A 27,907-nucleotide genomic window follows, 5' to 3' on the forward strand; every position below is an offset into this window, starting at 1 on the left:
TAACCCTGCTCTTCCTGCCAGGGTAGTGCCATACTCCTGGGGCAGTGCAGCTGTGTCTCCTCGTCATGGAACCCCTTTGGGTTAAGGAGTGAAAAATGGCTGCACCAGCACCACCAGTTAAACCAGTCAGAGCCACTAACTAAATGCTACAGGCCCCTTCTCTGCCCCAGGTAAAGCTGTACTTTCCTTAGCACTGTCCCAGTCAATTGTCACTGGTTGGACAGTCCCACTCGGGCCAAGGGCTGTGCCTTCCTCCCCTGTGCCAATGCACAGGTACATCCACTAGAGAATTTTGGTGGAGAAAGGAGACAGGGAGGACAAGTCCCAGCACCTTTTCCTTTTTTATCCTCCACCCTGGACAGCCCACTCCTCACCTGCAAGGATGAGGCACAGACCTGCCTAGCTCCCAGAAGAGAGGGGTTATACTTTTCCAGAGACAATGCTCTGAACTGCTGCAGTTCCACAGTGTTTCTGCTCTGTAACAGCATGAGTTACATACTAGGTTTTAAACACTCTGCTTTGCTTGCTAAGTACCACTCATATGAGTAATTCTATGTAAACAATTCCCTCCCTTCCTTCAAAAGGAAAGAGAACTTTAGAATAACCACAAATAGATACCCTAGGTACCCAGTCCCATAGTGAATCTTGCTGAGCAGCTAATTCTGATCATAAGTAGACAGTTTAGAGTGAAAATCTGGAGACACCTAGAGATACTTCAGCATAAGTCTTTAAACAAGAGCCTTCTTCTCTTAGTTTATCCAGAAACAGGCCACCCACAGAAATATTTTAAATAATATTGCTGCAGAAGATTGGAGGGATGAGTTTCAGGGTTTGGCATAATTGAGACAATATCTTGGCTTCTCCATCAAGTTGATCCCACAACTATCCTTGTGAACTGCCCATTTCTGCAGTCCAAGATACAATAAGTCCAGAAGAGCAACCACTGTGAATTTAGGGCTCCAGACTCTGGAATGTGAGCACCAGATTTCCAGGATTCCTGCTGACTTTAAAAGCCACACTCCAGATTTCTCAAGCATACAAACCATGCATGACAACGTTTGCAGTATTGACTTTTCTCAGAAAATACATATAAACAAATGCATTATATGTAGGACTGTGGTTTAAAGGAAAGCTGATAATTCTTCACAATTTCTTCTTAAAACTCTTGAACAGGGAAGCACATCAGGAAGTATTAAAAATATCTGAATTCCTCTCTGAAGCACTTCTTATTTTTTCCCAATTGTCCTGAACCACATCAGGATATTTCTCTTCAATTACATTCATTCTATGAGAAATAGGCAAATTCTGGAGAATTGGAGTTACGAACATACCAATTATTTTTCTTAGTCATTTAGAAAGCATATAAACTGTTCAGTAGCAAATTTAGTAACAAAATGAAACACTAAAGAGAAAAACAAAACTCTAGCTGTCAATTATACATAATTCCAGAAGTTTATTCACTGTCAATGACATATAGCACTGATAAAATAATATTATTGAAGAAATTGGATAAATAAGGAAGTATTCAAAACTATTTTCAAAAGGTGATAGTTAAACAAATACTCCCCAAGTCTGCAGGCCTCATTGAGATGTCTCAGTCCCCAACAGTGTCCTGCTCTATCTAAACATCATCACAGTGATAACATAGAAAAAAAGTCTCTCCAAGCTTTCTCCTTCTCATCCCAGATCTCCTCAAATCCAAGCAGCTCAACACTACTTACATTGCATGCAGGGAGCTCATTAATTACCTAAATAATTTTTATCACTGCAACATTTCCTTTCCAGTAAAATCAATCTACTAAAAGAAATTGAAAGTCACATATACACAGCCTAGCTCACTATTTATAAACCTATAGATTTCTCACATTGAATTTGATCTTCCTCTGTTTACTTTTTTAAATGCTTCATAATTACACTTCACTGTTCAAAGGATGCTGATCTTACCTGGAGAAAACTACTTTCAGAGAGTGTAGGTGACATGCTATAACTGCTAGATGCAAATCTTCCTCCATCACTACATTCACTGGATTTTTCTTTCCTGTCAGGCACTTTTCATTGCCACTGAAATCCTTGCAGCCCTCTGAACTGCAATGCTGTGTTCCTCCTTGATGTGACTGAATTGCTTCTGCTTACACATATAAAAGAGAGACTGTTACTTTCACATTTCTGAATCTTCTTCCTGTGTTAGCTAGGAGGCCATTGCATTCCCATTGCAGGAACAATCCTAGCCTGAGAGTAATCTCAAAGGTTTATTTTCTTCCTAAGTGCTTACAAATGTTATTTCCAACCAAATGAAGAAAAGGGAATTTCAGTCCCAATAGTGAATCTTGCTGAGCAGCTAATTCTGATCATAAGTAGACAGCTGAGAATGAAAGTCTAGTGACAAATTATCCTCAATGTTAATAGCTTTTTATTTGGGTGGGAAAAAAGCCATTGCTGACACACTGTTTTTCATGAACAGCTGCTGTGCTAGATGCATGCATGACAGATCCTAGGTTTGGTTCCCTCCTGATAAAGGGGATAAAACTGTCCAATAACACTTCCAGCCGTACAAAATCTCTTCCATCTTAGGATGTGCAAATATTTACTCTGGACTAGCTGAGTAATTCTGTCTGCAAGAAACTGGAATAAAATCAGAAATAACTCACACATTAAAAAACAACAGCGTCTTGACATAATAGGAAACTTAAAGAGCATATATATAATCATTAGCATCAGTGAGTAACACCAAAACAGCAGCTCATCAGCCATCAAAGACCACTGTGCTATTAGACTTAGTCATAAAGTGTACTTCCCTTAAGCTGACCCAGTGGAAGTATTACAGGTATTAAAAAACCAAAGCAGTTCATACCAGGAAAATGGCAGAATTTAGATCGCTGAATCTAGAGATTTGAAACCTACTTAAAAACTGAAAACAAAACTAACCTGCAACATAGATGTCCTAGAACAGCACAAAAACTTCAGAGAATTAAGAGAACCTTGGCCCAGCCCATTTGGTCTGGCATAGATTCCCATCTTTTCAAGAAATAGAAGAAGAGAAAATTTTCATCTCGTGCAATGGAACTGCAAATACTGGCATGTTCCTGCCTGTTTTCAGGAAGGAGTTTCATATTGGTTTTATTTTCAAATATGCACAGTGCAACCTGCAGGGCCAGGGAAAGCTCCTGGGTCCTTGTAGCCAGCGGAAGCCCGGCCTGGAGCAGCAGCAGCACTATCGTGTGCTCCCTTCTCCGGGCTATTTCCAGCTCTCTAACTCCCTCTGCACGACAGCAGCCTGAATAACAAGGACATTTGCTTCTGGCACATACAACGGAGCGTATTGAATTCAACAAAAATAAAATCTAAAGTGATAAATACAGAAAGAATTATTAGGCATTGAATTTAACTGGGAGTAGTCACATAAATAAACACTGCAGAAGCAGGTGCACAGTACTACTCAGATGAAAGAAGGGTTATGCTGTGTTACTACAGTGAAAACAGCATTATGACCCCTCCTATTCTGCCTTTACAGGCCCAGATTTCAAAAATCATATTGCTTTCTCTGGTTTTAATTTTCAGTTACTTCTTGGCAGATCTAAGAGGTATTTTTTAAACCACTGCACATCTACCTGCCTGTAAGCCTTTCTTCATTATTACCTCTCTTTCTTTTCTGAAACAAGAGACATCCTTTGGAATTCCAACAGAACAATAGGGGAAAAAATGTTTAACAGGATGCTACACACAAGCTGACATAATCCAAACATTCATCAGGCTCAACACAGCTCAGATGGTGAATTTATGAGTAAGAAAGTTTAATGACATGAAAAGACTGTATTAAAACAGCAGAATTTATTTAATTAGAAGACTTTAACTCCCTCTGCACGACAGCAGCCTGAATAACAAGGACATTTGCTTCTGGCACATACAACGGAGCGTATTGAATTCAACAAAAATAAAATCTAAAGTGATAAATACAGAAAGAATTATTAGGCATTGAATTTAACTGGGAGTAGTCACATAAATAAACACTGCAGAACCAGGTGCACAGTACTACTAAAGAAGGGTTATGCTGTGTTACTACAGTGAAAACAGCATTATGACCCCTCCTATTCTGCCTTTACAGGCCCAGATTTCAAAAATCATATTGCTTTCTCTAGTTTTAATTTTCAGTTACTTCTTGGCAGATCTAAGAGGTATTTTTTAAACCACTGCACATCTACCTGGCCTGTAAGGTAGAAAGGCCTGTAAGCCTTTCTTCATTATTACCTCCCTTTCTTTTCTGAAACAAGAGGCATCCTTTGGAATTCCAACAGAACAATAAGGGAAAAAATGTTTAACAGGAGCTGACATAATCCAAAAATGTTTAACACAAGCTGACATAAACCAAACATTCATCAGGCTCAACACAGCTCAGATGGTGAATTTGTGAGTAAGAAAGTTTAATGATATGAAAAGACTATATTAAAACAGCAGAAAGTTTAATGATATGAAAAGACTGTATTAAACCAGCAGAATTTATTTAATTAGAAGACTTTTTGGCAAATTCTTGTCTTCCACCTCTTTTTTTTTTTTGTGCAAGCCTTTAAAAAGTCCATCTGGATACTTGTCAATCCTATAAATACATATTACAATGTGCAGCTGTGCAGTAGAGTTCCTAGTTCCTTGACAAGCATCCTTCACAACTCTGTCACATTCCTAGTATGCCTGTGTCACAGAAGGGGGAGCTGAGAAAACTTTTGGAGGAGAACTGGTTTTTAATTCTCATGTATCAACTCTGGTCACTAGGAAAAGACTCTTCAGCCAGAGGGTGGTCTGTCATTGGACCGAGCTCCCAGGGAAATAATCATGGTGCCAAATCTGCCCGAGTTCAAGGAGCATCTGGATGACATTCTTGGCCATTTGGTTTAGCTTTAGGTAGTCCTGCAAGGAGCAGGGAATTAGAATGTTTGGTTCCTATGGTTCACTTCCATCCTGAGATATTCTATGATAAATATATTTACAAGAAGCATACACTACATAATTTTTATCTATTTGAGAAAAATTAATGCATGAAATTTAAAAGCACAGGTGAAAAACTGGACCATTAAAAAAGGCCCCCTAGATCTCACCCAAAAGCAAAACATGGTAAACTGCTGGAACACTTCAGAGCCCTAAAGAGGTAGGACTAGAATGGGTTTTATGATCCATCTAGTACTTTTCACCGCTCTTGGGCAGGAAAAAATAAATCTCTTCCTTAAAGGTATTTGTTTATCCTGTTTTTAAAAATGGATGGCCATTACAGATGGTCAACAACCTCCTAGCCTGCAGGTCAGTGTTGAGCTTACACTATCTTTGGAAAGCTTGGTTTTTAGCCCACTATTATATGTCCTATGCATAAATGCAAACAGAACTTTATTTCCTCCAGGTTATAAATCTTAAGAAACATGGGACATTGCTATAGAGTGGAGGCATAAATCCAGTTCCTTTCTTTTTTTGTCTCAAGTGTCTTAGTCAAGTGTTCTTCACCTCTGTTTTAACTCCACATATTCTCCAAGTAGTCTACAGCTTCATTGAAGTGTAGTGCCAAACTTAGACACATCATCTTAGCTTTCATCTCATCATTGCCAAGGAAAGACTCCTAGGTAACCACTCTGTTTATACATTGCAGCATTCTGTTTGAAGCTGCTTCCTCTTCATTCTAAGAAGGACACCCTTGACCTGCCTGGGAGATAAAGAGTTTTGCTTACAATATACAACATGAAATTAATTCAGTTAATGTTTTGCCATTCCATTCAATTTCAACCATAATTCTGTGGTAAACACACAATGAAAAAGCCAGTATTCCTGGCTCCCTTGCATGTATTCAGACTTCAAAATTGAGCAGTTGACACAATCATGACCCCCAAAAAAAAGCACTGGTGCAGCTAAAGTCGGGGCTGGGAAGCCCAAAATAAAGCAAGAAACACCAGCTAAATTAAAAATTGCTAAGGAAAATAAAGAGAAGGCAATTCTTCAGCTGTATAAATAAAAAGGAACCAAGAGAAAAGAAATTATGCCACTATGTGGAGTTCAGATAAAAATAACACAGATAATGGCTGTAAAACTAATGACCAGGCATTTGGGATAAGATTAATCTGACCTGTTTCAGCTGTTCCCTCAGAGTAACACTTTCAGAAATGCTTGCTTCTCCTTCTCCTCTCTTCTAAGACAGACTGTGGCACTCACATGGGAGCCCATGAGACTTTCAGGCAAGTACCAGAGCCACAACCCAAGCAACTTGCAGAAGCTTCAACAGGCCCCAGCAGGGGACACAGTAGAGGCATTTCAGTACAGGCAAGCAGAGGGAAACAGAACATGCTTCATCAAAAATAAGAGTGCTTGTTTTATTATCATAATTTCCTTGGCTTTTTTTTCCTGCTATAAAATCATAATGTGTTTGTACAATATTCTTATTCTGGGAATGTATTTCAGTCCACATAAACATCTGCACTTAGTTACGTTAGCCAGTATCCAAATCCCAGCAAGATCCTGCCCTGATTATTTAGCTCTTGAGTGTTTTTGCCAGCTTCTATTCCCAGAACACATTGGATTTATAGCTATGTCCAATCTCCAGCTTTGCTAGTTAGAAGATTGTAACACACATGCTCAAAGTGAACATCTTTTGTACTAGGACAAAGTCTTTCCAGCAGGCTCAAGTAACGAGCCATTAAATTGTGCTAGCATACATTAGCAGCAGGAAAGTGAACTATTGTTGGATGAAATATGTTGGTCTGTATTTTTAATCACACTGTTTGACCTAAATATTTTGTTTGCTTTCCTTGATATCTAACCATAAAATACAACCCTTGATTCAATAAAACCTGTTGTCGCAATTTTGCATAACTCAGTGCAAAAGAACCCAGAACTCAAGTAAATAACTGCTAAGTCTTTTTTTGGGATCACTGTGTGCTTTTGTCTGCTGCCTTGAAGAGCTAGATCCAAGCCATTAATAAAACAGAGATATATACAGTTTCATCTGAGAAGACAAACAAAAACATGCCGGATATAAATCAAAACAGAGATTTGCAAAAGAATAGAGTAAGCACTTACTAAGCCAAAAACATATTGTTCATGCCAATAAAACCTGTTGTCACAATTTTGCATAACTCAGTGCAAAAGAACCCAGAACTCAAGTAAATAACTGCGAAGTCTTTTTTTGGGATCACTGTGTGCTTTTGTCTGCTGCCTTGAAGAGCTAGATCCAAGCCATTAATAAAACAGAGATATATACAGTTTCATCTGAGAAGACAAACAAAAACATGCCGGATATAAATCAAAACAGAGATTTGCAAAAGAATAGAGTAAGCACTTACTAAGCCAAAAACATATTGTTCTTGTGAAGAAGCCTGCTCTGACCACTGTGCTTTCTCCAAATGTATGTTTATGGAGTTCTAGGCCAGAACATTTTTTGGAGCATAAAGACGTGAAGCATTCCATCCCAGCAAAATTCACTGTGATCTGCCTAATTCCCATGGAGCTGAAGTTCACCACAGTTGGCACAAGCTTACCTTCCGAATGCAGCTTCTAGACAATTATTCTCTGACAGATATTTCTTTGTAGACTTATTTTATATGACTGACAACTGCCTCAAACTGTGAATGTGTTAATAGATAAATACATAACCCGACCTCCTACCCTACCCCTCCCTCCCAAGATACAACCTGAAAACAAATTTTATGCCTTTCTTCAAGCAAGAAAACTGGTTTGGGATACAGTTTCTTTGTATCTGGTTTGGATCCCTCAGCTGATGCTGAAATGCATCTACTTTGCTTTGGTGTGTGAAAACACACACATTACAGAAATAAAAGCTTCAGAAAGAAAAAGCAGAAAAGAATTATTAACATGTATTTAAATCTTTTGAGTTGAAATACAAGTGATGTAACCAGTCAGACAATATAAGCTCAAGTATTATCCATTCCTATTTTCCCCTCTCAAATCCCAGCTCCTGGCTCTGAGCAAGACAGCTTTTTCAGCTCCTGGTCCCTCTCCAAAGCAGGCAGAGATGAAAAATGCCCAGTCGCCACCAGGACCAGGTTCAACTGTTTGCCTTTCCCTCCAGCCACTCACCTCACAGAAGGGCAAACACAAATTTTTTTCTGTGACTGGACAGCCCCTGTCAGCACACACATTTTGAAGACTGACTATTCAATGCTGCCATTGTTTAAAGACTGCCTCATCCAGTACTTGGTTGACAGACCCAAGGCTGCAGCCCTCCATCACAGCTTCTGCCCAAGAGGGGAACCAGAGCCCTGCTTCTCCAGCTCCAAAATAACACCCTTTCCCCAGGATTCTGTAGTCAACAAAAATACCAGGTCAAGGTACAGGGGGAGCCAGAGAGATTTATGTACCCTATCTGTACCAGCATCCAGACTCCAGCATGTAGAAGTGCATAAAACCATCTCAGAAATGCTATCTGCACCCTGAAAAAAATACCATGCTTCGAATTTTGTCTAAGCAGCTTTAAGCATACAATATGCTTTTCTAAGCTAGAAATAATCCATAAATAAGAAGATTGGTAACAGGTACACAGCTGAAGGTCTCCTCTATGACAGTCTTTTCCTCAGTGACTGTATACTGTTCTAGGAGCAGGTTCTGTTAAAGAGAAGACAAGCACTCAAGTGTTTGGCAGTGGCCCCTCCCATGCACATATCAAGAACACTCCCATGCTCTTGTGGTTATACCAGGTCATGGGTTGTGCTTCTAGACCCCAGCTGTCCCTAATACTAAGACTGTCAATAGGGGTTCTAAAAGTAATAATATTAATAATAATGAAAACATATATAAATAAAGAGACATTCTGCCTCATTCATAGTGATCTGAATCTTCAGTTATTAGAAAAAGGAACACCTCTGGTTTTATTTGTACAGAAGCACTAGCACAAGTCATTCTGGAAAAGCAAGCTCCAAATATCTCCTTGGCAGCTGGGGAAATAGAACATAAAAGATCACATGCTATTTTAAGTGTAAAAAAGTATAAAATTTTATTTGACAAGTTAACAAATAATAATGTTTCATTAGTCCATGAAAACACTTTATTACAAGGAAATGTAGTTGAGTTATAGCTACACTACGTGAAAGTTAATTCTAAGGTGAAAAAACTGACCTACTAGAGAGTAGGTAGTTTAGAATGTACATGTCTACTGTACCCAGTTTATTTTTAAAAGATATTTTGTACCTGAAAATTTACTAGATGTCAGACAACTTCAAAAACTTCTAACACAACAAACTTCAGAACTATTCTTCTCAGATGAGATCATCTTTTTTCAGAGATAGCTGAAGTTGCCTCACAGCTTTTAGCAGCTGAAGAGAACTTCTGCTCTTCTGCCCAGAACAAGGTTTAGACATATTTTCCTTTACAGTGACTGCAATCTCATTTGCTTCCTTTTGTTCACCACACTTTAGTTTGACATAAGTTGCCCCTTGCTTCAATTTCCGAGTTTTTCTCTTTAATTTCTGCACCTAGGGAAAAAAATTACTAATCAGCATGTTACATACTCCAAGGACCCACAGCTGTAGAGGTGACTGGACTTCTACTGAACTCTAAACTACCGATGACTAAGAGACATTAAAGAAAAAAAAAAAAAAGTTTAAACTTAGTAACCTTGCTCAGTTGTCTCACTGTTACAGAAAACTGACCTTGCCCATAAAGAAACCACCACAGAAAACTGACCTCACCCACACTCAATTGGTTGTTGAATCCCATCGCTCCCTAACATGAAAATGTTCGCTTGAGACAGCTGGAAGATAATGTCTTAATAATCTACATTTAAAACAATTTCTTTTCATTTCAGATTGTACTACTTTAATAAAAAAGCCAAACAACCAATTACTTCTAAAATGTATACTTGTTAATTATCAGTTACTGGATCTAAGCAGCTTATTTTGAAGCCTCCTTAACAAAAGTGGAAAACAGAATAAATAGGGTTAATTGCTAAAGAATGTCTTTTAAAATGTCAAATAATGAGTCTTGACTTGCACTTGGCATGAAAAGGTCACTTCCCAAAGATAAAATTAGGCTGGAAGCATTCCAAATGCCAATTTGGGCTTTAAGTCCAGTTCTAAAAATTAACTTTAATTGCATTCTAGAGCATATTATTAACTATGAAACACAGAGCTGAGCATGGCACTTTTAGTATGGCAGGTTCTAGAAAAATAAATATGCATTAGAAATATTAAGATTGGTTTGTGCAAAATATAAATGGAAATGTCTGTGTGCAAAAACATGGAAAAAAAATATATAGACCAAGGAGTTAGAGGAATGGCCTGTATTGATAACCAGGGCATGATGGACAGTAATCATACTGACACTAATCAAATAGACACTACTATTTACAGCAGGACCCTAAGGAGTGTGCTCTGACCAGGCTGTACCAGAGCACAGAGGACTTGCCAGAAGATCTGCACACTGGTAAGAGGCAAAGATGACAACAAGGTTGCACCACATTGTATGTGCTACTATTCATCATCCCAAAACAAAGGCAAACTGTGGCCATAAAGATATGCAAAAGAAAGAAACCAAGGTGCAGTTGTTGAACCTGTCTTAGGTTCCTAAGGACAAAGCAAAATTTTGAGGCAATGAGTAACATCATATTTGTTGGGTCTTCAAGAATATGAGTTTTATCAAAAAACCAGCTGACATTGCCAACAGAGGCAGTGAGGACTCAGCAGTCAATGCCCTTTGTCCATATTGCTGACATGCAAGTCTGACACATCTGCTATGATGTAAAGCACCTCTATGCTTACAATTACATGGACAATAAAAAGTTTAAGTGAGTAAAATCCATCAAAAATGAATACGAATAAAACTGGTCAGACTTAAATTAACTATATCGTCCTCTTTCCATAAGGTCTCATGTTGAGTTTTGTTTTGTTTCCTGTATAAGCAAAGTTCTCAGGTGAGTATTTATCTTGAAACATAAGATGAAAAAACAGAAACATTCAGACAGAGCTATGGATTGGATGTTTAATCACATGCCCAAACCAAATTGCTAAAAAAGAGTTAGGCTGTTCAACTACAGAAGAGGGATTTTATATGGGCATGTATGAAAAGTTGCTATCTATGGCTCTAAACTAAATACTGACAGAATGAGGGCAGTTTAAAGGTTAAACAAAACTGAAAGGCTTGCCCAGCTATGATTTTGGAGAAGCTTTTGTTAACAGACTAGTTAACAAAAAAAATCTTCAATGTTTCTGTAATATAAAAGACATTTAACCCAGTCTGTACAGGAATTACAGCTTCTATTTTCTCATTCCCCTGAGGGACAGGATATAAAGAAATGAAATTTCAACAGTTTGTCTTAACACAGTGAGCTGAAGTGACAGACAGTGCAACCCAGCTCTGTACTGCAGAACTGCCACAGGGCAGGAAGCTTTCCCACCAGCATACATTCCTAACTGCCAGTTTTAAGCACTTTTTCTTGATCCAGTGAAGAAATTGGAGGTACAAAAATATGAGCCAGAAGTCTAATTATAATCACCCATACTGGAACATCTTGGCTGAAAACATTCCAGTGACATTTTAGCTGATGACAACAGGAGGCAGAGTTGTGGCAGCCTTTCAACAAAAGTGTTAGTAGCTAGAGAATTTACATTTCATTCTTACAGTAGCCTGATGCTTTTTCAGCTTGGATATTTGTTTTCCTTTCATCTCCATTTGTTTTATGAGGCAATCCAGCTCCTGTTCCAGGTTTTCATGAGCCTGAGGGTCTTGAGTCTCCTGTATTTGCTTCAGAAGTTCTTGATGCTCACTATTAAAGACAAGAATAGCAATCTAAGTATTCATGATACAGTCTCTAGGATTTCTTCCTACAGGAGTTCCTAGCCATTTTGTGTAGAGTACAGAAATTTAGCATTATTTTCACTCTCACACAATCCAGATTAATCTGGAATATATTAACAGGAGAAAGAGAAAAGCTTTTCCCATGAGTCTGATTTTCTCATTCCAAATTTTTAGCTGATGTCCACCTTACTTCTCCTTCTTCCCACAGGCATAGCAACTACATGTGTAATACTGTGCAAAATGAGATTTTTGAAAGTGAACAGCAGCTATGCAGTACAACATTTTCACTTCCTGCCAATTTAGCGCAGACTTTGAAGGCTTAGTGTAATACATGAAAGTATTTTTTAAACTAGTACATTCAAGTTACAATTTTTCTGACAAATTATTCAAAATAAAATATTACACTCTGAAAGACTTACAGCAAAGTGGGCTGCTTAATTAAAATAAGCAGATTAAGTAAAAGAAATAATGTAGATCTTGATACAGGTTGAAGATCTGAACAGGTTGAAGCCAGAGACCTCCTCTTAGGTAAATAATCCCTTTACAAAGGTCAGAGTTTTTCTGACTTCTGAGTAACTGCTTCTCCTTTACAGTTTAATTGAAGCAACTGGTTGTTGCTATTTAAAGAAAAGCCTGTCTCTGAACTGCCATGAGTAAGCTAGACATTGCTTTTTGAACATTAGATTGCTTGCCAGTTTAAATTGTACCACATCAAGGATTTCAAATCAGCGTCAACATCCTAACTGGTTTAATCAGCACACCCTCCCCTGTTCAAGCCACAGCTCATCTTGTTGACGTGTCTGCTGTGACCAGCTACAGAGCTTTGGCCCACAGTCCCACAAGCCTGCATTAATAGGAAGATGCCTAAGAACACAACAGGCAGTAATCCACATTTACTTGCATGGCTAGAAAGACACATACACTCCCATCTGAAGTGTTAGCTTCTTCCACACCCTGCCCATTTTCTGGCAGGAGACCATCCCTCTTTCACAACCCCCTTACAGGACCAGCAAGTTCTCCTGCTATCAACAAGCAAAGGGTACAAGCACCAGACTGACTCAGAACCAGGACCCAGCAGGAACACAGGTAAGGAAAGAGCACGGAGTGAGTACAAAGGAAGAGGAGAGATGTTGTGGCAAGACTGTTCATGCCAGAGCTGTACTCATCCATTCCACCACCCAGACTGACTACATCCTGCAGGCCTACTCAATATCAGCACCACCTTTGCAGCCTTCTCCAGGAGAAAAATTTTGGTTTGCTCTGTATATCTCAGAATATGTTTAAAATGTCTAAAAAGCACAGGTATGAAAGCCTTTTCATTTGCTGCTTTTTAAAATACAGGATGTGGAAGCAGAAAAACAAGACCAGTGAAACACCAGGACAGAAAGAATTTTTTGAATGAGAAAAATCCTACTAGTCAAGCCTGCTCAGGTCATTCTGTCAATAAGCAGTCCTGCAGCTAGAACAGGCTAGGCTTGAGTAAAGCACCCTGTTGCTTCTCAGGGCCACTGCTGAAGTCACGTTTACTGACAACGCCAGCGATGGGTACTCACGAGCTCATTTGGCCCAGCTCATCTTGAAAGGCCAACAGAAGGTCTGAGAAGCTCCTGGTGGCAGTGGGTGATGTGGAGCAAGAGGAAACAGATTTTGAAAGTGCACTGTGCCCTGAAATCCCAGCTGTAGCTCCTCCTTGTCCTCGCGATGAGATACACGGATTGCGGTGCTTCATAATGTGCAACACACTTTGTACGTTTGCACTGACAGAATGGCTGGAGCTGACAGACTTAAAGAAGAATGATCAGTGGCTTACAGAAGTAATCAACAACTACACAGCCTTACTCAAAATGTAGGTGTCACTTTCGTGACAACAGTGGTTTTCACCTACCTTCCCAGCCACAAAAGGTAGTTCACCAGCCTTTACATGTAACTGTGAAAGCTGCATTTTCTTCATTGTAGGATTTCTCTGGCATAAGAAAATATAAGAGAAGAAATTCCAATCTGCTGAGTCAAGAGTACAATCTTAAACTCTTTTTAGTAAGTAAAACTCAAGTAAATACACAGAAATGCATCACCTCCATTTTCTTCTGGTTTAAAAAAAAAATTTCCCTCCTATATGTGTAACAAATAAGACTTTCCAATAGCTGACACAAGTAAATTTTATTCCATATGCATGTAGGAGATTGTTTAACAATTAGGCTAACATTAAAGGAATTGAACCTTTTTTTACTTATGTTTTCAAAACCACAATTGAAAAATTTTGACTGATCTGTAACGTGTTGCAAAATAAATTCTCTTGATTTCAGTAATCCCCCCAAAACACACCACCTTAAGATGCTGAGCTAAAACTCCTTTGGAAACTAACTTTGCCAGATAAACTGAAAGGCAGCTAAGACAGAACATGGGAGATGGCAGCAAGACTTTAACAGAGATAATTGTCAAGCTGATAAGGGAAGGTTTTCCAGTGATGTCCTACCAGCCCCAGTACCATTTTAATTAATGAAGGAAAGAAAAAAAGAGGGAAAAAAAGAGTTATTTAGCACTGTTTGTCACTTTACAAGTGGAGTAAAGTGCAGCAGATTAATCAAGTGCCTCTTATATGACCATTTTTCACAAATTCCAGGCTCTGTGCGAGTCAGATGTTATCAGCAACAGTATGCTAATAAAAATTTCCACGTTACCTTCCTAGGTTTATTGTTCTTCCCATTTTCCTTTTCAGGTTCATGTTGAGATGTTACAGAAGACACCAAAATTCTGTTCATATCAAATCCTGTTTGAAGCTGTGGCAATAAGCAAAAAAAGAAAACAGACATTTAGTGTAATATTAGAAGCATGAAATAGCAAGTTTTAATTAATTCTCTTGTTCATTCATGGATAAGAACCAATTAAGGGCACTATTAATTGCCCTCCTTGGAAGGTGTAAGTTACTCTTAAAACCTGAACAGATTACTAGGAAGGCAGGGTATCAGGCAAATCTTGCAGCTCTGTCTTAGTATTCCTCACTTTCATATTCAGTTGCAGCAGCAGCTGTATTTTTCCACTGTGACAGCCAGAAACTGAGATAAGCCAATCCTGCCACATGCTGAGGATGTGATCATAAAATCCAAATTATATGAACATTAGGCTCCTACAATCTGGGGACAGAGAGAACTAAGCCTGTGTGTGTTACATTGAGGTCAAACCTGCTGGACAATCCTCATACTGCCTGGTGGTTCAAAGTTGCTATGAAGGCCCATGATAAACAGGATGATAATCATCCCCAATTAAACACAGGATAAGGGCTTTGGTTTGGCATGTGTTACAGCTCCAGCTGAACAACGCTGGAGGTCCACCACTAAAGTGAGAATATTCTGGCTTTTCTGTCATCAGGAGGAAGTGAACCACACCACACCCTGGGCTTCCCAGCTCAGACCCAACAGACCTAAATCCATCCTGCAGTATATTAAGATGGTACTAACAGTACTTTAGGACTCAGTTTACTGCATCTAAGTCCTTTCTTGGCCAAATGTTTAGACTGTCTGCTCTGGGAGAGTCATTCTTACCATGTTTCTCAGAAGATAAAATCTCTGTACTAGGCCTTTTGCTCCGCAGCAGCATGCAGTCTAAGCAAGAAACCAAAAAACCTACAAGTTTTCAACTTGTCATTCTGCTGGATTCTGGAGGTGGTCAGACATCTGGGCTACAAATCTGCATGTTATTTAAAGCTTCCTGGGTTGATGAAAACCTATCATCCTTGAATGAGGTATAAGAGCTGACAGCAGTGATGAATTAAATTAAGGCATCAGCTTTGCTTACATTATTCCAATATTACTCTTCATCACTGCAGCCCCCACTTCACCCCAGGGGAATTCCCCCACAATTGGTCTCTCTTTCAAGCTGGCTACTACTTAGGCACAAAGTGAGGTTTGGAATATGACTACCTTGCCCCTTTAACAAAAGGTTTCATAATTTTGCTCTCTTTGGCAAACACTCCTCTCTAGATGGATGCTGGCCCAACAAACTGATTATGGCTTCACAGAATAATGAATTATACAAGATCTCATTTGAATGAACAACATATCACTGAATAAGTGTTTTCCAAGCACAGCCCTATGTATTAGATTTCTACAGATCTTAACAAAGGGAGGAAAATAAACATAATAAGCAATCTCACTTGGTATATATGGTTTCCTATCTGACCACTTTTGAGTTACCGAAAATTAAGTTAACCTGATTCAGTTACAGATTTTCTAGAAATTAATTTTCTACCTGGGTCACTCAGTGCAGTGTTGAGGCTGATGAACTGTATCACTAATACAAACCAAGTAGAATCTTCATTGAAATATACAACACACCTGGCAAGCTTTCTAATATGTAGCTTATAACTGATCTAGGTAGTATTTCAGGAGTTCTGCCTGGGTAATAAACACAAGGAGTTAAAACATAATAAAACAAGAAGGGCATTTTAAACAGAGGGAATAGCTTTCTTCAGTACTAAAAAAGAAGACAAAATAAAATCTTTTCAGTCTACCTGAGCAGTTTTATCTTGTATTAGCTTATGATGATGCTCTTCTTTACACAGCTTTTCTTCTAAGTGTTTGATCTTCTCCTGAATTTGAAGACAAGAATGATTAATCGCGCCTCAATTTGTCATGCTGAATCAGAAGTCTGGAGGAGCTCACAACTGTAATGTGGGGATAAAATTGGACTGTAGGAAATTCTAAAGCCCAGACTGAAAAAAGACTCATGCACACAAAGGTGAGGTGGCATTCGGTCAGGTATGCTTTAACAGAGGTAATTTTTGCAAAACTTAGTACTATTAATAGTATGCCATCAAATTATACCAAATAACTTTCAGACTGTCATTCCATGCATGCTTACTTCAGCAATTCTCTGAGTAGCAGTAAGTTTAAGACACTCTTTTTCTAGCATTTCAAGCTTTTCAAGTTTTGCATGCAGTTCCAACCGGTTCTGATCTTCCTCTTTCTGAAGCTGAGCCTGGAAAAAATAAGCAAGAATGGAGTTGGCAACTGACTGAAATTGTTTCAGACAGCAAAAAAAAAACACCAAACCACCCCACACTAGAATAAAGGTATTTAATTAGTTTCAATTCCATATTTTTTAAATTGCAAAGTGATGAAAAATACCAGGCAGACAAAGACAACTTAAGCTTCCAGCAGCTTTTTTGTCTACCAAGTGTGCAAGTATTAGCATGGCTTTGCTCATTAGGAGTTCCACCCAGGGAGCTTTTCATGCACTTCATTGAATGGTTGTCATCAGCCATACACTAAATTGCTTCTGTTTGCTAGCAGCCTGAGCAGAGCTGAGGAAAAATACTAACCACAAAAAACTTCAGGTCCCGCACATTTCTATACTTTTGAACTATGTCACTACTTTGTTATTATGCTAAAGGGCTTTACCTGTTGTTCTAAAATAATTTTCTTTTCCAGTTCTGCACTGGAAACCATCTTTCTCATGTAATCCAGCTGTTTCTCCAGCAGGGAGCAGCGGGATTGTACTGCATTTGAATCTACAGAGAGAAACAAGACATTCAGTACAGCAAAGGGAGCTACACATTTAGCCGGACTGTCACATCATTGAGGAATTCTCTGTCTTCAAAACAGGCAAGAACAGTTTTGTTAGTCTGAACAAGTAATGAGGTTAAAATGTATTTTATTTAGAAGATGTGAGAATCAAAATGTTTTTTCAAAGCTAGTCTCTAATTTGAATTCCAAAGGCATGAGCACTGAAGTTATTTTGACTTGTATCAGCAGATACCTAACCAGAATCTGAGAGAGAAGAATCTTCTCCTATCTTTTCTCAAGTTAGCAGTGTTATGTAAGCAGCTGCTTGCTTATAGTAGGAGTTAAACATACCACCTGAAACATGCTTAGTCTTTAAAATTGCTTATGGCTTATGCAATACTGCGTTGATATATGTAAAAAATATCTCAACTTTATCCACAATTATCAAGCTCCTGTCCCTCCTCAGTTCTGAAGCAAAAAACAAAAAGGGGCAGCACTAATTAGCAGTTTTTCAAAACAAAACACTCCCTGGATTATACAATCTTAGTGTTGCTGTGGCTACACCTTATCACTCCAAAGAAATACCTTTCCTGTGTTGCATCAGCTCTCGATGTGCTGCGTCCTTCTCATAGGATTTGTGCTCTAAGACCTTCTTGTACTGAGCAGCTGCTCTGGAGAGGCTGCACAGTTTATCTTCAGCCTGTGACTTCTCCAGCTCTAGGCGCCGGATCTTTTCTTGCAGAGCTCTCAGGGCTGCCACTACAGCTAGCAAACAACACAACAGCTACACCTTAAGTAACAGTTCCTATTTTGATGATGATTATCATTATTAGAAAACACTTCACATTAAAATATACTACCTAAATTTTCTTCCTAGTATCACTCCCAAAATTAATTATATTTCCCAGCTGTACACTAACATATGCAGAACATATATGGGAAAAAATGGATGTGTTTCCTGCATAACTGGGGTATGAAGCTCTGGTCCTACAGGCAAAACTATTTTCACTCCAAATGGCAGCAAGCACAAAGAAATCATGGCAAATAGAATATAATAAACCCAGGGCCTTCTCTTTAAATAGAAGCAGAGAACACAGGTATCCATGTGAGGTCATAAGTTTTGGTGTAAGGCAACTGGTCTGGAAAGATTAAAAAGAGGAAACATGCTCAGAACAGGGGGAATTAGATACAAAGGACAATTTATAAAAGGATACATTGTGAAATACTTTATTGTTTCAAAAGGTAATGTTTCAACATCTAGTATCTTGTTTTTGATTATTCTTTAAGCCATGGAAACAAGTCTGGAAAATTTTGCTTTCAGCCTCAAATCAGTATGTGTCAAATTATACCAAAAATAAAAGCTGCAATTTCAGCTACAAGAAAAAGTCTGCTAGCTCTCCATAAAGCATACACATCTGTGGAAGCTTAAGACATGTCCTGCAACAAGTCAAGCTTATTTTCTGACATTTTATAATTGGCAGTTTCTCTATTCCAAACTCTTTCATCAAAAGAATACCATCAGATATTGCTACCTCTATAACAACTTTCACCATATTATCACAGATCCATTTAAAAAACAAACAAACAAATAAAAACCAAACCAAACAAAACCACAAAAGAGCAAAAACCAAACAAACATCAAACAAAAACTCAAAACAAACCAAAAAGCAAATACCAGAAAGCAGAAGGATGAAGTGGGACCACCCTTTCCATCTTTCTGTTGCTATGCCAAACATTTCCTTAACCACTTAGCTACATAGCACTAAACTGATCACTGTAATCCAAAAAAGCCCAAACTCTGTATGAAATAAGATTACTACAGAAATCACAGATTTTTCAGGTGAAGAACAATGATCACATGCACACTCATAGGTTATGTCTGTGCAAGTTAGCGAAGTTGTCCATGATAGTTAGTCCAAGTATGGGTATCCCTAACACTCCCCAGGCTCTCCAGATATGTTAAGCCACTGAGCATTTGCCTTGTGAGCTCCAGAGAGTAGTGACCCATTAAGGCACATGACAACCATATTTCATAGGGACTAACTTTGATGCTGCTGCTAACTTTCCTGGGAGGCTGAATTGTTCAAAAGTTCTCCTAAGGAAATATACCACGCAATAAAAAAAAAAACCAAAAAAAAAACCCAAACAAACAAAAAAAAGAAAGGGAAAAAAACCCCAAAACCAACAACAACTAAAAAAAAAGAGACAAAAAAACCCCAAACCAAAACCATCAAAAAACCTAACAAAAACCCACAAACAAACCAACCAACCCCCCCCCCCAAAAAAACCAAAAAAACAAAAAAAACCAAAAAAAAACCCTTACAAGTGATTTAAACTGTAAGGAGTGAAATAGCACCATGCAAAGCCAATTTCAGGTCGCTGTACCATGCTAATGATCTTCTTTTTTTTTTACTGTATTTGAAGTCATGAACTACTTCTACTGAGTTTGAAGCATTCTCCTTTGCTTTCAGAGGAAGTCTGACAATTTTAAGTTAAACAAATTTCAAAGCCAAAGTTTACAAGGATGTTAGAAGATTTGCAGAGGTTTCCATTCTAGACGTATGACTTCAGGGAGACTACTCCCTCAGGACACATATACATCCTGTCTTAATGTCAGACTGATAACTGCAGCAAGTCATTGAACTCAGTCAAATAGGATGGGGACTTTGCTCAAGAGATTTCACATGGAACAATTAAAAAGACTGTTTAAGGACATATTTTGGCTATACCTTGGTTATTTGGGAGAGAAGGCCTGTCACCAGCAGCAGCTGCCAACTTCTTTGATTCTATACAAACAAAGGCTGCAGGAAGCCTCCAATCTGGTGGCTGAAGAAAGCTTCCTATGAAACTGTTCTTTGATTCAGAATCCATAGCCTGTAGAAAGAGAGACATTTAATGACATTATTTCTTTAAAAGACTCTTTTTCAGAAGTATGTCACTGGGCTGTTCCTGGCTCTGTTTATATCAAACCAGATCATGTACACCAAAATAATAATAATAACAACAACAACAACAACATTAACATCAACAATAATAATACCCACACCCCACCAGAGGAATCCTGTCTTTTAATGCAATTCCAAAACAATGTCTTTCATAACACTAAAAAACATAGCTTCCTTTGACCGACCAAAATTTTCCAAGATTTTTCTAGGTGCTTTCTAAAAACTTATGCTGATTTTTGTCCTTTAAAAACCCGAGTATCAAGAGCATTTTCTACTAACTATTTTACAAACTTCAATGTTTTGACTCTAAGTGCTCCCTGCAGAGCAAACATTCCAGGTTTTACAGCCTATTTCCATTTGCAGCCTCCTTAGTGCTCCTCTTCCCATCTTTTTGGATGTAAAACCAAATTACATATAGTAAATAATGTACCGTTTTTCCATAATAATGACACAGTTCTCCACATTTAGTGTTGAGATAACAGGATTTAATATGCAATTTCCCCACTATTATCTCCATTATCAGGTGCGTGTATTAACTCCTGTTTCTTCACTCCCTTTCTGTTCTACCCTTTCACATTCTTTGTTTTATGAGAAGAACATTTGAAGACAGTTCACACCCTGTCAAGCAGAAATTTTTCTTGATACTCAAGACATGAACAGTGAAATGTGCAAAAAGTGCTTTAGGCTAATATAACCTCTAGGAAATTAAAGCAAGTTTGAAATCACCCTAGAGTGACCTGTCAAAGTAGTATCAAGCGTTTCTCTTGATACAGGGTAAGAAGAGAAGAGTCTATACAGGTTCAGCTAATAGAAAAACAGCTTATTTGAAGGTTCAGTGATAGAACAATTATGATTGTTGTATCACTTTTGTTTCAAATACAAGGCACACAACTGGAGCAGTCATCCTCCTTGGGTAAGGGTATTTACAGGTGTTAGTCCCCAAGAAAATCACCCAAAGGAGGTATCTAGTAACAAGAGGAAGAAAGAGACCAAGGCTAGGGCCTGCGGATGAAGCACACCCCAGGAGAAGCCTTTCATACTGGGTGGCAAACAAAGGAAAATTTTTCAATAACAAAAAATTTTCTAAAAAAAATTTTTCTAACTTGCAGCTCTTACAGCCTGTTCCAAAGGCTGTATAAAAAACAAACAAAAAATAAATAAAAATCTCCCAGCCGCACTGCCACTTCAAGGTATGCACTAAACTGAAGGCAAGCAGAAATCCTTCTTTCTCCTCCTCATCACAAAGATGTCAACATGAGCACCTCTTCATCAGGGCTTGCTTGACCAGGGGCCTCCCAGCCAGCACCACTTTTGTGTGCTGACACCCCCGAGGTCACACCATTCAGGGCAGCCCCCCTGGTCCCAAAGAGGGAGTCTATCCAGGCTACCCTCATGCCACAGGTCTTTTCCAATACTTCTCCATGGGGCCCTGCAGCCATCCTACTCAAGGCCAGGCCACCAACATTTGGCACTGGGTAGGCAGCAGCAGACAGCCAGGCACTCCACCATCTCCTGGAAGAGGTTCCATCTGGTGATCCCACCACATTTATGGTCACAATAACTGTTTACAGGCCTCCCTACCTCTGTCCTGAAGGACTGGGAAAGACCATGCTGGAATACCTGGCCAGCTGGCCAGGTCTATCAACCAAGTCCAACAGTACAAGGGGCAATGGCAAAGGCACAAAGCAGGGAGCAGCAGAAACCTCAAAAGGTGGATGAGAAAGTCCTGTGGCCACAGTGGTGGTCAGGGCCAAGACGAGAGAGGAGATGGTCCTGGCATGGCACAGTGCATCGGCATGGAGCTCCAGAAAATAAGAGAGCAGCAAAACTTAAACATTTTCCTGCTGCTATTCAACCCTTTCACACTGGTGATAAAAAGACCAGCAAAAAAAAGTCCATAAAAATGAGCATATGGACAGGCAAGAAGTTTCCTACCACTGCTGTGAATAAAAGGCAACTTTGGAAACAGCAGAGGAAGAAGGTGGTTTTTGCTTACACCATCCAACCTTCTGGCAGTCAGCATAAGTGGAGACTCACTTTTCCAACATCCTCCAGTGGAACATGGCTCCCCTGCATGCCTGCACAGCTACACATCAATTACTTTCCTTATTACTTTCACATAAACAAGTTCTGCTGTTTCCAAGGAGATGGGTCTGTGGACAGTTGTAAGGAGGGCAGTGATCCGAAGCAAATAATTGAAAAGGGAGGGAATAAAGAAGCAGAATATTTGAGAGTTTGTGGACAAGCTCAGTAATACAAAGGTTGGGGTGGGGGGGCATGGAGAACACCTATTTGGCAGAAAGGGAAATAAAACCCCTTTAGTTCTGTAAGTGAAACCAAAGGGAAGTGAAAGAGAAGAGGCCAGCTCACCTGCCTGGTGGTGGTGATTCAGCTAATCCGCTGTGGGCTTCAGCACAAAAACCCCAAAACTTAAATGTGAAAATAAACACCCTCCAGCTGGAGGGGGGAGCTCCCCAGGCGGCTCCTAAAAGCACAGGCTCAGCAAAGGGTGTGAAAGAAAACACCAGAGGACCGAGACACCTGTGTTTGCAGAAACTCTGCTGCAGCCACAGTTAGGGACGCCTTGCTTTACCACAGCTTCCTCAGATACAGAGCCTCTGTGGAGCAGCTGAGGGCACGGTTGCTATAGTGCTTTGAGGCTGTGTCAGCACAATTACTCTGGTAGAGGTGCTCTGGTGTAGACAAGTCCTAATATCTCAGCAGCTAAATAGAGTTTATAGCAACCAAACTGCACAGGAGGAACTACAACATTGCAGACCTCAGGCAACGAGATGAAGGCCAGGAAAAGGACCTGCTCAATCTACACCAGCAAGACATCACTAAACATCCTGGCCACTTCCAGCCCACTGCAACAAGAAAGAAACATATCAGGAAATAATTAAGTAGTTTGACGTCTGCTTGAACGTCAACTGTCCTACCACAACTTTTTCCCCCCCAAGTATTTAAGCTTCTATAAAATCATCACAACAAGGTTTGCTTTTTAAAAAGTCTTATACAGCAAGCTTAAACCACTCTCTTATTTCATGGTGCTGCTGCCATGGACACCTGGTACACAGCCCTAGAGAAGTGCTTTAAAGCAGATATTGCTTCCCAAACAGCAATGTTTGTACTAATGTAACTCCACAAGGCTTAGGGGGATTTAGCACTTGAACAACACTTGTTAAAGCAGCCAGAATATCGTTGTTTAGACAAGCCCTTGGTTGAGGAAAGCAGTGCACTCCTTTGAGTCTGGGCCAGAGCCAAGAGAGAAGTATGCATACTAAACAGAGGCTGACAAAATACCCCAGTTACATGCAGAGGGGAGGGGAAGAAGGAAGAAATGCCTCACTCCCACCTCAGCAGCCTACACTGCTGTGGTGAGCAGGGTGAAGCACTCGTGTTGCGCAGGTTATACCTGGAGTCAACACTGGCCCTTTGGGTTTTTCAACAGGAAATGGCAGGGCCTGTGTTGGTGGATGCAGTAGTGATGCTCAGACACCCGGTGTTATTTTACCCAGAAAAACAGAGTAACTGGTTCCAACACTGGCTGCATCAAGCACGGGGTAACTTAGTTGCGCTCATGGGCTTACCATGGGTCCCTTCCAACTCAGAATATTCTGTGGTTAAATATCAGCCTGGGCAAGCCAGCTATGTTTTTCTCCATTTCTGAGCTAAGAGGCTCATGGAGCTCTGTGCCACACAGTTGCAACCCTGTGCATGGAGCATGATGCCAGGCACAGCACATTAACTCTGTAACAGCACTGCATTAATGCAAATACTCTGCCCAGCTCTTGCTTTGCTGCAGCTGGAGTGCTCAGCCCTGGGGTTGTGAGCATGAGAAGGGCTGGTCCCTTCAGTGGGACCACTTCTGCCTCTTGGCTCAGCATCACATGCAGACTGAGAGTGAGCTTGCACAAAGTACACTGGGGAGCAATCCCACCATCAGGTCCATCTCTGTATGTGTGACATTCATGCCTCAGAAAAGAGCAAGCAAACTGGAGTTTGCTGGTACCTTAAGACAAACAGAGAACTCCCCATTTCATCAGAGTCATCTAAGTACTAATACCATTTACCTTTATACCATTTATATTTACTTTTGCTGAATATGGCCTGCAGTGAATGCCAGAGTACTGCATTGGGTTGCTGTAAAAATCAATTGACATTTTACTTACTGCTGTCTGGCCTAAGCAATTATACTAACAGTGGAGAATCATTGAATACAACTCACATCCCAAGTGTTACAGAAAGACCACTTATGATTTCTTCATCACCCTCCTCCCCTCCCCTCTGTTTCTCCCCTCCAATGCAAGCCACAGCATTACAAAGTTTCAAAAAAATGTCTCCTCAAGTGAAAAGTCCAGAAACATTTTTCCACACATGTCTCATGCTGTAAAGCAGCATATGGAAAAGCTTTTTCCACATGCAAACAATAGCAGACTGAGGTAATAATGCTGGCTTAAGAGTCTCCCAAAAGACACACTAAATGAATAATGTGATAATGGAAGGGATACTTCCACTAAATTCTCTGATATTTGCTATCTCACAGGGACACTGGTTCATTCAAATTGCTGTGAGGGCAACCTTCTACAACCAAAGAAAGAGATGCTGTCAGAACACCTTCAAAGAGGAAAAAGAAAAAGCAGATCAAAGCATTTTTCAGAAAGAAATACAAAGATACCTATCTTCTGGCCTGACTTACCGGGCATGCACAATTTATAGTGGCTTTTTTGATAACTGAAAACAAAGTCTAACATGAGCCAAAGACTGATTCAGTCTTTATCTAACATAAGAGAAGTTCTAAAGAACTGCCCCAACACAGGCAATACTGAGTTCTGGCTGCTGCCTTGTCTACTTGAGCCAAGTTTTGCTGGCTAATGGTTATGTGAGAAGCCATTTTTGTGACACAATCCAAACTGGTGTATTTTTTCCCCTTTCACTTTCCTTTGAGAACTGGGAGAAAAGCTTGGTCAGCTGTACTAGCTATGCTGCAACACTCAGCCTTATTCCCAGCAGACAAAGAACAGCCCTTCCACAGAGGAAAAAAAAGAAATAAATAATGTTGTGGGCAAACGGCATTGTTGTTTTGGGAACACCCAGTCTCTAGCATCCTGACACAACCACTTTAATCAGCCTGAAACACATGACAATGCTCAGGACATATCTTAGCAGCTGATACTCCCATGTCTCTTCTAATATAAGTGGGTTAGACATGAAATGGTGGCAGCTGCAAAACTAATAAGAAGTGAAACCTCACTGAATCAATAAAGCATTTCAAAGTGTTTTTTAAGTTTTGTCAACTTCCACTTTAAGTAAGTTCAGAGCAAATGGCAAAAATTTATTAGAGAAATTAAGGAACCTGGGAGTGTTTTGAAAAACTGGCACAGCCAAATCCACTGGAGGCAGTTTGTTGTACAAACTGTGAGATACACACCGGCAGGCTCAGAACTGGATACATAAAGGTTAAATTTCCAGTCTCTTCTTTGATACTTTTGTAGCAAAGCCCATCCATTCCTGAGCATCAAGTCTTATGCAGAACTTTCATACAATCATTGTTTTTCATTCTTGGAAGAAAAGGAAAAGAAAAGGCATTCTGTTTTCTCATGACACCATATGTACTGTCAAGTAGGATAAAACCTGGTATTTTAATAAAAACAACCCCAAACCACAAGCAACCCAACAAATGCCCAAAACGCCTAAGACTTTTCACTGTGTCAGCATTTCACTTCTAAGCATTCACACTAATATTTCTCTAGTTCCTGTTTGCTACAGAGAAAAGACAGAACAAAAAAAACAAACAAAAAAAATTAAAAAGAGGAAGAAAGAAAGTGGAATGAGTTACACGAGTACTTTGTGAGCAAGGCAAAGAAACAAACTAGTGAAAAAAAAAAGTGATTTTTAAACAATTTTTTGGGGAATAGATTCTAACCTGGCAGTGTATCAAGCATGCAAACTTGGGTCAAAATATTATTAAGAGTTTTGCTGTTTTCTTCAATGAATACAGCAGACCAAATTCCTCATCCAACTGGGCCTTCATCCAAAAGCACATGATACACTCACAATCAACCCTTGGTGGGGAAATCAACTTGGTGTAAATTGCTTTAACCTCTACGTGCAGATGATAACTGAACTTTAGAGGAGCAAGACTGCAAATTCCTACCTAGAAATAATTACTATCTTAGCATGAAAACATTTAGCCTGTAATACGGTGCTATCAAAATAATTACATTTCTATATCTTTAATCAGTTCAAAGTAATTAAACATAATCTTTTTGTAATGAGCATCAAACAAAACCCAAATACTATAAATGATCACTAACACACTTCCTCACTTCACCCATGTTCTGTTCCTCTTCTTTCATTTACCTTCTGTTACATTTGGGGTTTGTCCCTCATCTCCTCTCTCTTTATTGCAATTACATGATCCTATAGCTTTGTTCCTTGCCCTTTGCCATTCGGTATTCTTTTTACCCTACTCCCCCTTCTAGCACAAAAAGCTAGGATTTTTTCAAAGTAAAAATACCCACTTCCCCCCCACCGCCCACCCAAGATTAACAATCAAGTTTATTCCTTTTATACTTAAAATCCAGAGATGCTTCTTGCCCTTGGTATACTGACTGATGTGGAAATTGAAGGTGCTCTCCTCATACTCTACATGAATGTAAAAGGCTGCTTTTTCTGTCCTCTGTTATTTCCTGCTGATGCCATCACACAGTCTTCCATATGTAGTTTCTTTAGTTTGGTGTGTCTTGATAGATTGGAAGGCAGGAAGAAATTACTGGCTTTGGCTATATACCCTTGCAAAAAAAAAAAACAAAAAAAAAAACAAGGAAGGTTTGCTGTTGTGTAAAGGGACCTTTTTGAAGGGTAACTGACTCCAGTATAAAAGACTGTATCTGTGCACAGGCAGAATAATTAGATATTAGAAAGGCAAATGCAAAAAGGAAAAGGCACATTAGGGTAGGGCAGGGCAAATATAAGGGTGGTTTAAAATGACAATCATAGTGAAGAAATATAAGAAGGTAGGGGATGATTATTGCAGGTGTTGACTCATTCACAGTAAACACTTTTACTGCATGATAATTTTCACCTTTTATGTCTCAAATATTTAATGGTATCACTGAAAGATGGTTTTGAACGTTGCAACTTGCCCTCTAGGCAGATGAAACACACAGATTGTGCCCCCACTGTTGCCTTGGAATTTATTTTTAAAGTAAACTTCTGTTTTTACCAATACTTTCTCAGGGAAATTGTCAGTCTCTTCATCCACTATCCTTTAACATAGCCTGAAGATGGAATAGGAGGTAGATTTTAGACAGATAACCACAAAAGCTTGACATGGATGAGCAGAGAAACACAAAGAGGGTGATTATTCATAGGATTTGTCTCTTTTTACCAACTACCACGCCTACATTTTTTTCATGTATTCCTGTGCTGCCGATACCTAGGCACCTGGCAAGGAACAAAAACTCCATTCTGCATTTGTACATCACGAAGCCTAAGAAACAGAATGAGGAAAAAAAAAGTTAGCAAGGAAAAGAAAAAATTAGTTTCACTCCAGGCAAGAAATGATTCCCAAAATCCTATTTTGTCTGAAATAGTTGCCTTTTAATATACAGAAAAAATGAAAGCAACTCCTCGAGTAATTCTTCATTCTTATTTTGGAGACCTATTTTGCTGAAGAATGGT

The 27,907-nt window shown here is 39.4% G+C and overlaps 1 protein-coding gene across 1 annotated transcript; it reads right to left on the reverse strand.

The window, feature by feature from the left end:
- Positions 1-9,062: 9,062 nt before the first annotated feature.
- On the reverse strand, positions 9,063-26,985 carry CEP57L1 (centrosomal protein 57 like 1). Its single transcript, XM_039728522.1, has 11 exons — positions 26,837-26,985; positions 20,006-20,150; positions 17,862-18,041; positions 17,172-17,281; positions 16,633-16,749; positions 16,283-16,360; positions 14,454-14,552; positions 13,661-13,738; positions 13,329-13,558; positions 11,599-11,743; positions 9,063-9,455 (listed from the first exon to the last, which is right to left on the reverse strand). Exons 1-11 carry the CDS (start codon positions 26,864-26,866, stop codon positions 9,240-9,242), a joined length of 1,428 nt encoding a protein of 475 aa, XP_039584456.1. The 5' UTR covers positions 26,867-26,985; the 3' UTR covers positions 9,063-9,239.
- Positions 26,986-27,907: the final 922 nt, after the last annotated feature.

The sequence above is a fragment of the Passer montanus genome, unplaced genomic scaffold (genome assembly GCF_014805655.1).
Source record: "Passer montanus isolate IOZ18808 unplaced genomic scaffold, ASM1480565v1 scaffold11, whole genome shotgun sequence".
Lineage (NCBI taxonomy): Eukaryota > Metazoa > Chordata > Aves > Passeriformes > Passeridae > Passer > Passer montanus.

Coding starts and splice junctions, on each gene's coding strand:
- CEP57L1 (XM_039728522.1), bottom strand. CDS start 26,866: ATGAGGAGAGCACCTTCAATTTCCACATCA. Junction 13,739..14,453: donor AGAACAATAAACCTAGGAAG/GTAACGTGGAAA, acceptor TTCTTATGCCAG/AGAAATCCTACAATGAAGAA. Junction 11,744..13,328: donor GAGCTGGGCCAAATGAGCTC/GTGAGTACCCAT, acceptor TGTCTTTAATAG/TGAGCATCAAGAACTTCTGA.